At 44.1% G+C, this 13,529-nt stretch overlaps 1 protein-coding gene across 1 annotated transcript; it reads right to left on the minus strand.

Annotated features, from left to right (window-relative positions):
• Positions 1-1,749: 1,749 nt before the first annotated feature.
• cdr2b (cerebellar degeneration-related protein 2b) lies at positions 1,750-13,025 on the minus strand. Its single transcript, XM_084322689.1, has 6 exons — positions 12,813-13,025; positions 10,748-10,860; positions 7,630-7,778; positions 7,143-7,310; positions 5,075-5,303; positions 1,750-4,130 (listed from the first exon to the last, which is right to left on the minus strand). The coding sequence occupies exons 1-6, from the start codon at positions 12,892-12,894 to the stop codon at positions 3,441-3,443; spliced, it is 1,431 nt and encodes a 476-aa protein (XP_084178815.1). The 5' UTR covers positions 12,895-13,025; the 3' UTR covers positions 1,750-3,440.
• Between the last annotated feature and the right edge of the window lie 504 nt (positions 13,026-13,529).

The raw sequence follows: 13,529 nt of genomic DNA on the forward strand, positions 1-13,529 counted from the left end.
CGTATAACACTATGATAACAATGTACAATAACTACACCTGTTACACGGGTATAAAGGTACATGTATCCGTACCGAACCGTTTCAGGACTGGACCTTCAGTTCAGTACGGCTGTGTACCGTACGAAGACAACGGTACATTAACCACTAACAAACGTACGTGCAGAACTCTTTGCGTGCAGAATTGAATTCAAAACTCGATTATTAATTTCAATATAGAATATTCGTTGACAGTCCTACAAGTACAATTAGTTACTGCACACTACATCACCCCTGAGTGGAACATGGCAAGCCAAATTTCCCCCCACTGTACCGAAAACCCGTACCGAACCGTGACTTCAAAACCGAGGTACGTACCGAACCGTGTTTTTTTGTGTACCGTTACACCCCTAGTGTCTAAACTTTTATAACTATACTATATATATCCATACCATTACCTACTCATATGGCTAGTATTACCATAGTGTATTCCTACTTGTACCACTATATAATAATACTGTATACATTAGCGTAGCATATATACTCCACATGTTCATGCACTTTACTGCTACTATGGATTGGTTAGATGACAAATAAATTTTGTACTTGAGCAATGACAATAACTAATCTAATCTAAAAACAGCTGTAGTGGTTAATGTGTACATGGTCGTTTTGTAACAACCACAGTAAACGCTTCAGCCATCATGCTGTAGCTTTACTTTGCCTAGTTAGAACATTAACCATTGTGTGTCCAGGTCTGTGGGACCTGTTTTCAATGTTTACTAAAAATAAATGTTACAATTAATAATTTATTTTAAACCTGAGACTTATTGGCCTTGGCTCATTGTCTGTGAAGAACATATATATTTTAACATAACCGAACATGTTTTAATTGAGAGCACACTGCACCCCCCCCCCCCCCCCCCCCTACGCAATTATATTACCTGAAATTGTGGAAAATGTAAGTGAAAAGAAGTAACTATGGTAAAATGTTTACAAAAAAAGGTTCACTGTACCATCACTGTCTGGCCTCCACCTTGTTTCATTTATAGTTTTCAACATAAACATGATTTATTCCATTCATGTCTTGATTATAATGGATTTTCCTTTTTTTACAAAATAGCTTTATTGTTTCAAAATCCCAATAATGTTGTGGTTCTATCAGACCGGTGAACATTGGCTAAGTAACAAAAATGCAAACTATTCCTAATTAGTGTACACTAGTAGTAGCTAAATGTTCATGTAGTATTCAGCAGATGCAATCAGGGCCTATATTCACAAAGCTGACCTGGTGTCAGTGACCAGGAAAACTGTCTTTATGTTCTTGTTAAAACAAACAGCCTGAAGCATACTCTAGATCAGCACTCTCACTTTGAGTGGATCCGTTGAGGGAGGGGGGGTGATGAATTATGCATTGAGCGCTAAGTATAACAAATGGATACACCACATCCTCTCATTAACCGAAGCCACATTTTAAATGTTAATTATTTTCCTTTAGTCGGTTTTATTTTTAGGAATGTTTGATGTCTCGCATGTCTTGGCCGTGAAAAGGGAGTTTCTGGACAGTGGCCACTGAAGTCTTATGCAGGCTTCAACAAGGCAACAAAACATTACATCATTTTTAATGAGTACACTTATCTTTGTGCCGGCAGGAGATCATTCTGACACTTGCTGGTAAATAATTTCTGATCCCCATGAGATAATAACAAAATTTCACAACCTAGAGCTACCGATAAGAGAAGAAAGAACGCAGCGATTACATCATGTTGATACTGTACCTTGCTATCAGATGTGTTTAATAACTCAAACCAATAGAAATTAATGTAGCAAAATTATGAGACAAGTAAAAATACATTCATATTTTCTTTTTGCATTGAACATAGTATACAGTACATACTGATTATGTTGATCTAGTATATAGTTAAGACAGTAGCACATCACATTCATATAATACAGTCAGCACAATTTACATAATTATGGCTCTGTACACCACCACAATGGATTTGAAATGAAACCATTTCCTTTAAGTACAGACTTTCAGCTTTAATTTGAGGGTATTTACATCCGAATCAGGTGAACAGTGTAGGAATTACAACCATTTCTATGTGTGCCTCCTCCTTTTTAAGAGACCAATGTTCAGCCAAGAACAAGCAGGAACTGAAGACTGTTGCAGTTGCAGTGGAGGCCTGGCAGAGCATCACCAGGGACGAATCTATGGGGTCCAGACATCAGGCTGTCATTGACTGCAAAGTTGGTCCCTTAAAAAAAACGGGGGGGTGGGGGGGGGGCGGGCACACATAGAAACTGTTGCAATTCCTACACTGTTCACCTTATTTGGATGTAAATACCCTAGAAATAAAGCTGAAAGTCTGCACTGAAAGTCTGATTGTTTCATTTCAAGTCCATTGTGGTGTACAGAGACAAAATTGTGTCAATGTCCAAATATGTATGGACCCGACTAACTGTACATAAAGTAGCAACAAAAAGTGTCCAATAAGCATCGATAATCCCTGTGCAATTTTAAAGTGCATCTCAATGTGATGTTACAGTAATATATCAACCAACTATGTGCACATCAAGCATTACAAGGAAGTGCGCAAGATATAGGCTATTTTACTGAAAAGAACATTTCTGAATTTCCCCTTCCTACATCCTTCAATCACAAACGACACATTTGACAAGCTGCTATAATTGAAAAGAAAATAACATTACATCACCACCCCCAAAACGGTTTGCCGTTTGTGGAAATATCTATTCAGTTTACTACTAGAGCACCAAAATTAACCTGGTAAAACGAAATGGATCTACCAGTAGAGTAGTAGAGTAAACTCCACCAGTAGAATATAGTTGTTAGCTGCAGATGAAGAGAAGTCCTTGTGTCACTGCTCTTATATTATTAAGACAGAAGGGCACACATTTCTAGTTACAGATATTAGTGCATAAATTCATTTGACCTAAGGAGCTAGGTACAAAAACAACCACTGATGGATGGAGTTTCTAAATTACTAATGTGTTATTATTGCCCTTTATAAGTGCTATATTCCACAGACGTTGTTTGCTTTTGCCGTGGCACTCAAGTAGGATTGTGTGAGTGAGGTAGAGTGATTGCACAGTCGAGAGGGAATTAGGCACTGGTGTTTCTATGCAAAAGGAGCCATATTAAACACATATGAGCTGGTGGTGTTGGCCTTCTCCTAGTTCCGTATCACTCTTATTCAACTACTCTCATCATCTCTACTCAATTCAACGACAAAAGCCACATCTAGGCAAATAACAGCGTAGGCTACAATGGGCTCTGGAACACTCGACTGCTGCTTAGAAGTCTTTTCACATTATTTCACAGGCTTCTTTTCTCGCTGAGAGGTTGAGTTCAAAGTGCTGCTGGATGGATTCAACTCAAGACCTCATTTCCATGTAAGAGCAATGCGTCATCAACAGCAATGTTTTCTTTTACGAGGCCATATCTAATGCAAAACATGCATTGCTCCACCAGGCGAGGACCTCCCCCTGTTTTCACTCAGATCCTCTTGGGTTTTCCGGAGGCAGGTGAAGATCTCCTCGAAAAGGGCCTTGTACTCCGGCTGGTGGAAGTCCTCCTGGAAGTCCTTCATATCCGTCCCCGTGGCCTGGCTGAGGACCAAATCCGCGGGGCAAGCAGAGGGGCAAGCGGAGGGGGTCTGGACGGCCTTGTGGCTCTGCGGCTCCTCACCCTGGTGACATCGTTGCAGGAGCTCGTCGTACTTCACCTGCAAGGCGCTGTACTGGGCGTCCACCTCGTTGAGCAGGGAGATCCCGCGGTGCTTCACCACCTCGGAGCGACGCACGCAGGAGCGCTCGTGGTCCTGGATCCTGTCGGGAGCGTCTGGACACTTCTGTGTTCCCGCCATCGGCCTCTCTCCGTTACACCACTTCGGGGCCTCAGGGATTTCATCCGCCACCATCACCACCGCCGCCGCTCCCTGGTTTTCCTCCTCCTCCTCCTCCTCCTCCTCCTCCTCCTCCTCCATCCCGCTCTCCTCCTCGGGGTGGAGGAACACTGAGTCGGGCAGCAGTAGTGCGTGAGCGACGTTTGATCTGGTGACTTTAGTGGAGTTATCTGCTCGCCACAGATGCCGCAGCTCCTCTGCCTCACACTCCAGCTCGGCTAGTCTGGCCTGGAGGGGAAAATAACAAGGCTTTTAGAAAACAAGATTGTTGGGAGGGAGGAATGACAACCAGAACACTGACGTGATATTTAAGAACAGCTGAGAATAACTTTATTTTGTTCAGAGTTCAAAGTTGATTTTGATGATGACGTTGGTGGTGGTGTAATTATGGCGCTGTTTTTCTGCTTTGAGCTATTCATTTATGGCTAAATACGTGGACAGAATGTTCCCCTCGTCGACCTTTGAATGGTGATGGATTAGGTTATTCGATTTAGTACCTTAGGCAGTAAATCTAAAGAAGAGAAAGAGAGACACACCCTTTGCTTGGGTAGGATATTTGATGTACCCATTTCCTAGTGCTGTTGTCAGAAGTGGGTTACAGGTATCAGATGTACCAACAGTAGAAGAATGTAAACAACACAGGAATTACCAGGCTCAGTAAGATAGGAGTAACAGGAGAAACGCTCGGTTTAACTGGGTTTTTTCTCCCTTTACCTCCTCTCCATTGAGCTTGGCAGTCCATGCATTGTGTTATATTCCTCCACCTTGGGGGCATTTGATACCTGTAGCCTCACAGGGCCGACAGCATCCCCTCTCCCGTCTTATCGTCTCACGACATGGTAACCAAAGCACCCCTATATTCTATTTCCTTTACGTTTGCCCCACTGCAACGCCATAGTTTTACGTGGTGTAGGTTTACACCACAGCCCTATGCATTATTTTTCCCGCCATTTGCCGCAGAACCGGTTACCCAAGATTCATAACAACCGCTTAGATTTGAATTGCGTGTGTATGCAAGTGTGACGTATGCACACATTTGAAAGAATTGACCTATCTCGTGTTCCACTCTCTTTTCTTGATCTACCGATCACAACGGTTGCTTCCCTCTGACCAACGGTTGCGATTGGAGGCTCAAGAAAAGAGGGCGGGGTTTGAGATTTAAAACATCTTACCTGACACCCCTCCATCACTCCCAGCTGCTGCTCCAACGCTGCGTTCTCGCTGGCTAGCGTGTCCGCCTCTCGCTCCGCCTCCTCCCTCCGAGCGCGCTCATTGGCCAGCCGGGTCTGAAGGGAGCGGAGGGAGCGCCGCAGTGACGCCTGCTCCTCCTCGTGCCACGAGAGGTCGGAGGGCGCGAGGGGGGGATCACCCGGGGGATCGTCTGGGCCGTAGTCGGAGAGCCTGTGTCGGGCCGCCAGACACAAAGATGAATGAGACGAGTACCAACACTACTGATTATAGACAACAATGCCCCCCGGGCTCTTAGGTTACCTGTGGTGGTGGCTGGCCAGACAGGGGGTGTACTAGATAGATGTAGTCAGCTGTGTACAAAAGACTGTGAACATAAGCCACATGAAGCACTAAATATGTAACTTTAACAATAAATAAATAAATAATCCGTTTGGGGAAACTCTAGTCTTCAATTAACAGACACAACAGAGCAGTAGAAACTTGACACATCACAGACAGACGTGACAAGACAAACCAAGCACAAAAACAGCCATTTAATAAGGTAATAATAAACCGGCTAGTTCAGCAGTAGTAGCATCAAGAGTGAAGAGTCAAGAAAGCCCCAGCAGGCGACTGTCTGGGATAAAAAGGGGTGAAAGGTCGTGTCCAGCAGGTTGGACTATGGCCTGTGGCTTCCAGCGACATTTAGGGCACTGTGAGAAGAGGTCATGTTTTGACATGTCTTTCCCTCCCCTGCGCTTATCAATTTGACGTCTGTGATCGGGCCTGGATTAGATTAGCCGAGAGAGCAGCACTAACTGGATTACAGTCAAGAGCCTGAGCTGAGAAACACTTCTTCCAGTTCTGGAGGAAGAGAGCGCACGGCATGAAACTCAAAAGAGTACCATAAGTCTGTTGTGAAATAGATATATATATATATATACTGTATATGCCAAGACGTGGGATCATATAGAGTGGCACTAACAATGTGAAGATTTACAGTAGTCTGGTGTATCCTCCTACTTAAGACAAGTAGTGTGATATGCCTAGACCTCCCTCTACATTTGGTATCAATAGTTTCTCAGGTCAAGCTAAAGAAGGTTAAAATCGCCAGAGGTGTTTGTATTTTCTTTGCCAATCACCATAATCCAGGGAGGCGCTCAAAACAAGGGGACTTTGATTGATTGAAAACTTTATTAACAGATTCCAGAATGGGTACAATACAGTACAGCTCAATACTAACAACTGCTAAGAGGATGCAGACCAGAAAAATACTTTCGTCTTGTTTACATAAGGGTCCTCCATTTTCAATTCATCAAGAGACTGACTAACGTTGCGCGTGTACGTTAAGAAGCATCCGTTTGCTGTGACGTCAACGTGGTGGGAGAGGACTGACAGAGGACGGGCAACATGAGAGAAGCAGGCTGCGCATGCAGTGGAAAGATGGGAGAAAATACAATCTGAGCTGGCTAGCGACATCAAAGTTCCTGTCAGACTGATTTATAGCAGGCAAATGTCAAGGGAGACGTGGAACACTGGAGCACACGGAGACAACACAAGTCACTTTATTAAAGACTTAATGTTTCTGCGCATGGCAAGTCTTCATCAGAAAGATGCACCAAGCGTGGAAGAATCAGTCCTACATCCGTGTGCTCCAGTTTTGGACTTTGTACTGTTGTTTCTCTTAAGTATGTTCCTCTATTACAAGACTGCCCTACACCTGGCCTACAGTTCCCTTTAGTGTGGGTTGGTTGGAGCGGGTGAAACTTCTCCCTTCATCTACTGTTCCAGGGCAGTGTTAATGTTTTGTTTGATACACACATAATATATATATATATATATATATATATATATATATATATAGGCCACTAGTGAATTATCTTACAGCAATCAAAAGCTATTCCATATGTGTTCACCTGTATATATCCATTACAGTATGAATCAATCTGAATATTGAAATGTACCTAGCTTTACTAAATGTGTACAAACACTTGTGCAATAAGGTGTATTTGTCTGACTCATATGTACTCTTGTCTTCACATTACGAAGATGTGCTGCGTGCATGTTCACCTGTGTGTGTTCTGCAGCTCCTTCAGACAGGAGACACTCTGAGCGTGAGGTCTGAACGCTTCACCGCGTGGCTTCCTGTGGAGCAGGGCAGGGCCGGTCTTCAGCTCCTCCACCTGACGCTGCAACTCCTCCACGTGGGTCTGCAGCCCCTCAGTGGTTTCCATCAACCTACAGGAAGATCCACAAGCCTCAATTGACCGATCTCAAACCCTGCCCTCTTTTCTTGATCATCCAATCACAACTGTGATCGGAGGGGAACCATACATTATGCATTGTGCGTTACAGTACTCTACTAATATGTTTCTCAAAATGCCCACAAGAAGAGGGCCTGCAACCCATTTTGGGTCCCGACCCACAGTTTCAGGATACGATTTTATCGGGAATCGTCACGCCAAGTTTTTGTTCTACCCCAATCATTCAATGAAATTTAATAAAATTATTTTTCACCAGAGCTGTGAATTCACACCCCATGTTCTTTTTTTCTTACCCCTGGATCTTCTGCTGCGCAGCCCTGTTATCCACGACTAGCTTGCGGTTGCTCTGCTCCAGCTCTCTGGACGATGTGTCCAGCTGTTCATACACCTTGGCATGCTGGTCATTCACGTGTCTGAGGAGGTCAACCTGCTTAGTGAGGTACTAGGGGGAGAAAAGAGAGAGGGAGCGAGAGAAGATGGCAGAAGAGAGGGGAGTGAAGCCATGACCGAGAGGTTTTATGCATATTCGAATTGCACAATACATTGCGTTACAGACACTAATTGAAGAAGCAAGGTGGTACAGACTTTATTTTTCTAGTGTGTGGATGAGATACAGGTAAATTGTTGAGTGCAAGTATCTAGCATACAGATATTATAGTATAGTCCTATACTATTACTAATAACCAGGCCGGACTGGGAAAATAATTCAGGCCGGGAAATATAGTGTGAGGGGGGGGGGGGGGGGGGGGGGGGGGCATGCTGGCCACTTAGCAGGCCAGGCCGCGTGTAGCTTATTCCCAGCGGAAGAGTGCGTCGCATGCTTCTGCGTTTTCCCTGATTGGCTGCGACGCCCATGTGACCGCGGCAGCACGAGAGAGCGGCAGTGCGGAAATAGGCTGTCTATTGCCATTCTCTAAGACAAACTCTAACCTTAACAAGGTCCTTAACAGCGCCTAAACTTAACCCTTCTAACCTTAACCAACTCCGAAACAATGCCTAACCTTAACCTTAACCATAACCAACTCCGAAAGAATATTGCCATAATAATAATAATAATTGAAGGGAATCGAACTTGTCACCAACGGACCGCAGGATCCACAGCACGGCGGCATACCAGTTGAGCTAAGCGTCGAATGAAAAACATCTGGGATTACGGCTACATAATGCCGCAAGCTCTGCTGCTCCGCTCCGCGGCTCCGCTCTGCGGCTGCCGCGGGGCGTGACGCAGCCAATCAGGGAAAACGCGGAAGCACTCGGCAGCACTCTTCCGCTGGGAATAAAGAATAGGCGGCCAGGCCACCAAGGAAACTGCCGGTGCTCCCGGTAGCCAGTCCGGGCCTGCTAGTAAACGTGTGTGTACAAGCCTCTAATATCAAGCCTCAGCGTGATACCATCTCCTGTAGTGAAAGTGTGACTCGTACGGAATGCAGAGCTGCACAAAGACCAGACTGAAGGGCAGCTCATTATCAGCTATATGTTTCAGACAGCTCCACCTTCTCGTTTAGACAACAGAACCCCTCACACAGACCTACAGAACAGAGCTGGGATGATATTACACAATCTCTTGGCGTTTGCCTCTCTTGCTACCTTTGTATCTTCTTTTAAAGAACAGTTTATCTTATCAGTAAGAGCAGCCGGGCCACTTTGAACCTCTCGTCAGCTTATTATTAGGCCGCTGAACAGCAATGGAAGCAAAATTGTGAAGGTCGCTGAACATAAATGGAAGCTAAATTATTAGGTAGCTGAATAGCAATGGAAGCAACATTATTAGGTAGCTAAACAGCAATGGAAGCGAAAACAGTAAACATCAGGCACAAATGGTAACATTAAATCCGCCATTACAATAATGGTTCAATGGCCCACGTGGAACAAGTCCTTGCAAGGTGCATTAGATATTAGCGGTAAATAATATACATCCTAAAGAAATCCTTTCAAACCTCTGATACGTGGCCACAAGTCATTGTACAGAAGGGATGCAGGGCAAACACGGAATTCAAAGTCACAGCATGGACTTCTAATGTGCCGCCAGGTTGTTAAATGGTTTAAGAGATTAATTCTCACTTCAAGAGATTCATTCTGGTCGGTCAGCAGCAGAGTTTAGGAGGCGTGGGGGTAGGATGTTAGCATTGCTGACCCTACTTAAAGAAATTGGAACGAGATCCTGTGTAGTAGACGAGTGGTTTTCTGCTGACAATTAAGTCTTGTTAATCACAACACCTGGCATAAGACTCACTAAGTCTGTAAGAGTAATTAAACACTGAGGATCAATAACAAATGGTTCCAAACATACTTATAAATTAGCCTAAGTGGTTTGGTCAAAGGTCTATTGGAGGATGGCTCCCCTAAGTCATCCTTTATTACGTATTTACGTTTTGTTGTGTTTGGGTGATAGTGAGCCCTATATACGACATAAACAAACCACAAGACTCATCATTAAACTGTCACAGTGCAGTTCTTCCGGTTGACTAGCTGAAGAGGAAGTCATTGTGAATCAGAAGTGTTTGTTTAATTCATTCTATGAAAGAGGCGCAAACTGTTGCCCATTCCAAGCAGTGAAAACGAGAAGGGATACTGGCCTTTCATTATGATCGCTGCTTCATTGAGAGATCAGATCAGCCACCTGTACCAGGTCTAAATGCCCTGAAATCATAGCATCACCAATGTATATAGCATTAGTGTATATGTAACATTTTATGAATGGTATAGTCTACTGTGTGTTGTATGTCTCTTTGCACTGTATGTGAGGTCCTGTTGTCATTGTGCCAGTATGTACTGTGTTGTTAGTATGTCTCTGCACCAATACCACAGAGAGAAATTCCTGGAAACTTATTGTATTTGGCGAAAGAATAGTGTGATTCTGTCTAAACCATTGGTCCTGGCTGACAATCCAGCACACAGGTGCAAGCAGCTCACAAGGGGCTCAGGTACAAGGATTGATAAGCATGTGGGTACTATTCACCCTTTGGAGGGGCTCTACCACCACCCATGGTCCTATAGGTGCAGTTTTACATTTACATTTTGTAATTTAGCTGACGCTTTTATCTAAAGCGACTTACACGTTCTGTACAACAAGTCAGAAGGAAGGGTACAACTCTTTCAGCAGAGTAACAATGTTCATCAAACGGTGTTGAAACTATAGTGGTAGAGACTATTAGTATAGTAGGTAGTAATATAGGCAAGGAAGATTATTTAGTGGAAAAGTGCATGACAGTAGAAGACAGTTTTTTATCTCCTTTATTTCAGATATTGATTGAAGAAGTGTGTTCTTAGTCAACGGCGAAAGATTGGTCAGGTTTCGGCTGTCCTGTCTGTGATGGGAGGTTCGTTCCACCATTGTGGTGGTGCAAGGACCGTTGCACCCATTCTATGTCCACCCATGATCCAGCAGCACTATGGTTGAGTGAGATCTACCTCTATCTCCTGCAGCTGCTCCTGGTTGGTGGAGTACATCTGCTGCAACCCCTGCTCCAGCTCCCTGTTCCGCTCCAGCAGGGTCTTCCCCAGTTCAGCTGCCAGGCGCAGGTCTGCAGGGGAGAGAGGAGACAACATAGAGGTGTGACTGAACTGACGTCTGTTGGTGAAACAGCCTCAATGACCGCTGTTTAAAAGCAGTAATGGAAACAATGGGAAGGCTAATAATACTGGTGGTAGTTCTAACAGGCTAAACAACAGGCCATAATGGTGGTAGTTCCAACAGGCTGAACAACAGGCCATAGTGGTGGTAGTTCTAACTGTCTGAACAAATGGCCATAGTGGTGGTAGTTCTAAGAGGCTGAACAACAGGCCATAGTGGTGGTAGTTCCAACAGGCTGAACAACAGGCCATATTGGTGGTAGTTCTAACTGTCTGAACAAATGGCCATAGTGGTGGTAGTTCCAACAGGCTGAACAACAGGCCATAGTGGTGGTAGTTCTAACAGGCTGAAAAACAGGCCATGGTGGTGGTAGTTCTAACTGTCTGAACAATGGGCCATAGTGGTGGTAGTTCTAACTGTCTGAACAACAGGCCATAGTGGTGGTAGTTCCAACAGGCTGAAAAACAGGCCATGGTGGTGGTAGTTCTAAGAGGCTGAACAACAGGCCATAGTGGTGGTAATTCTAAGAGGCTGAACAACAGGCCATAGTGGTGGTAGTTCTAACTGGCTGAACAACAGGCCATAGTGGTGGTAGTTCTAACTGTCTGAACAACAGGCCATAGTGGTGGTAGTTCTAACTGTCTGAACAAATGGCCATAGTGGTGGTAGTTCTAAGAGGCTCAACAACAGGCCATAGTGGTGGTAGTTCTAACTGGCTGAACAACAGACATTAGTGGTGGTAATTCTAAGAGGCTGAACAACAGGCCATAGTGGTGGTAGTTCTAACTGGCTGAACAACAGGCCATAGTGGTGGTAGTTCTAACTGGCTGAACAACAGGCCATAGTGGTGGTAGTTCTAACTGGCTGAACAACAGACATTAGTGGTGGTAGTTCCAACAGTCTGAAGTCCAGGCCATAGTGGTGGTAGTTCTAACAGGCTGAACAACAGGCCATAGTGGTGGTAGTTCTAACTGGCTGAACAACAGGCCATGGTGGTGGTAGTTCTAACTGGCTGAACAACAGGCCATAGTGGTGGTAGTTCTAACTGGCTGAACAACAGGCCATAGTGGTGGTAGTTCTAACTGGCTGAACAACAGACATTAGTGGTGGTAATTCTAAGAGGCTGAACAACAGGCCATAGTGGTGGTAGTTCTAACTGGCTGAACAACAGGCCATAGTGGTGGTAGTTCTAACTGGCTGAACAACAGGCCATAGTGGTGGTAGTTCTAACTGGCTGAACAAAAGGCCATAGTGGTGGTAGTTCCAACTGTCTGAACAACCACAGGATTTTTTTGTATTTCAGAATTTCATATTGGCATCAACAATCTATTCCTACTAGAAATTACATTCATTACAGTATACACATTACATTCATACATCATTTATTCTTCTAACCCTTGTTCTTCTTGGCACATCTCCTAAACTAGAGGGTTGCACACAGCAAGTAGTTTACAACAAATCCATTTAATCTCCACTAATAATTCCATCTCCACTAATCAGATTGTATAAATTACACATTAGGCAAAGGATTAGGCTTATATATTCAGCAAATATCAGTGGTCGTCTTTTGCCATTCTAGATGAACATTGAAATAAATTAATTTTAAAGGGTCATAGTGGTGATAAATCATGCATAAAAATTATTTATTCTCTAATCATTTTCTCTGCAGGGTCTTTGTTCAGTGGACTTTCCAATTAAATAAAAATCCAGTCCTAGTCTAATTGACATGGCCTATTCAATTAAATGTGATCTTGCCGCATATGGTAAGGGTAACGCCGACACCTGCCTTGCACATTCAAGGTGATTGTATCGCGCGAAACAGGATGGCTCCAAAAATATTACGCTACAAGACAGCAAGGTGCGCTCGCCCCTGGATGGACAAAGAATAGAAGTAAATCTTACCATGTTCAAGGTCTTGCTTGTCATACCAAGGTTCCTCCTCCTTGATGTCGAATTCTTCCTCCAAAATCATGTCTGTAAGCATCTTAAATCAGTGAGCTTACTAACTCAGCGATAGTTAGTTATTTTATGTTTAGCAGTGCCTCCTCAATCCTCATATAGTCCATACACACAGTTTTCTTATGTTTTTTGTGGCAGTCGATATTACATGCGCCCTTCTCGCCAGTCTCTTGTCTCTTGACTGCAGCCGGTGAGCGCACCGGCTGCTAACGTGCTGATGAAACCGGCCAACCACAGTGTACACTGTGATTGGCTCTCCCCCTGGCAACCGCAACGCACTCCAGTGGTGTAGTGCAGGGCCGTCCTATGATTTTCAGGGGACGTAAGCAAGATTTTGCTCCATATTGGCTATTCAGTGTAGCACAAAGATTGACTTCTCATGGACTCAAGTGTGTGAATAAATGAATCATTATGTATGTCCACTCTCATCATGGCTACTCTCTTTTTGTAATTAAAGCAAAGGTCTGACTGTAGGAGAATGAGGAATGTGGGTTATCCTGTCAGTTTCTTAAAACTTCAAGTGTGGGACCCAGAATTTAAATGGTATACAGATCCTGACCTTTACTTAATTTCTGGTTGCAGCAGGTGCCTCTACATCACTGTATGAACTGTGGTTTTCATTAAATATGCTGACTGGGTGATCCGATTGATTTTACCAAT

The sequence above is a fragment of the Notolepis coatsorum genome, assembly GCF_963971535.1.
Source record: "Notolepis coatsorum genome assembly, chromosome: 10".
Taxonomy (NCBI): Eukaryota; Metazoa; Chordata; class Actinopteri; order Aulopiformes; family Paralepididae; genus Notolepis; species Notolepis coatsorum.

Bases quoted from the DNA above. Each gene is read 5' to 3' on its own strand.
- cdr2b (XM_084322689.1), bottom strand. From the start codon at position 12,894: ATGCTTACAGACATGATTTTGGAGGAAGAATTCGACATCAAGGAGGAG. The intron at 7,779-10,747 runs GTAGATCTCACT...TTCTCCCCCTAG, and splicing joins AGCAGCTGCAGGAGATAGAG to TACCTCACTAAGCAGGTTGA. The intron at 7,311-7,629 runs GTAAGAAAAAAA...ATCTTCCTGTAG, and splicing joins GCGCAGCAGAAGATCCAGGG to GTTGATGGAAACCACTGAGG.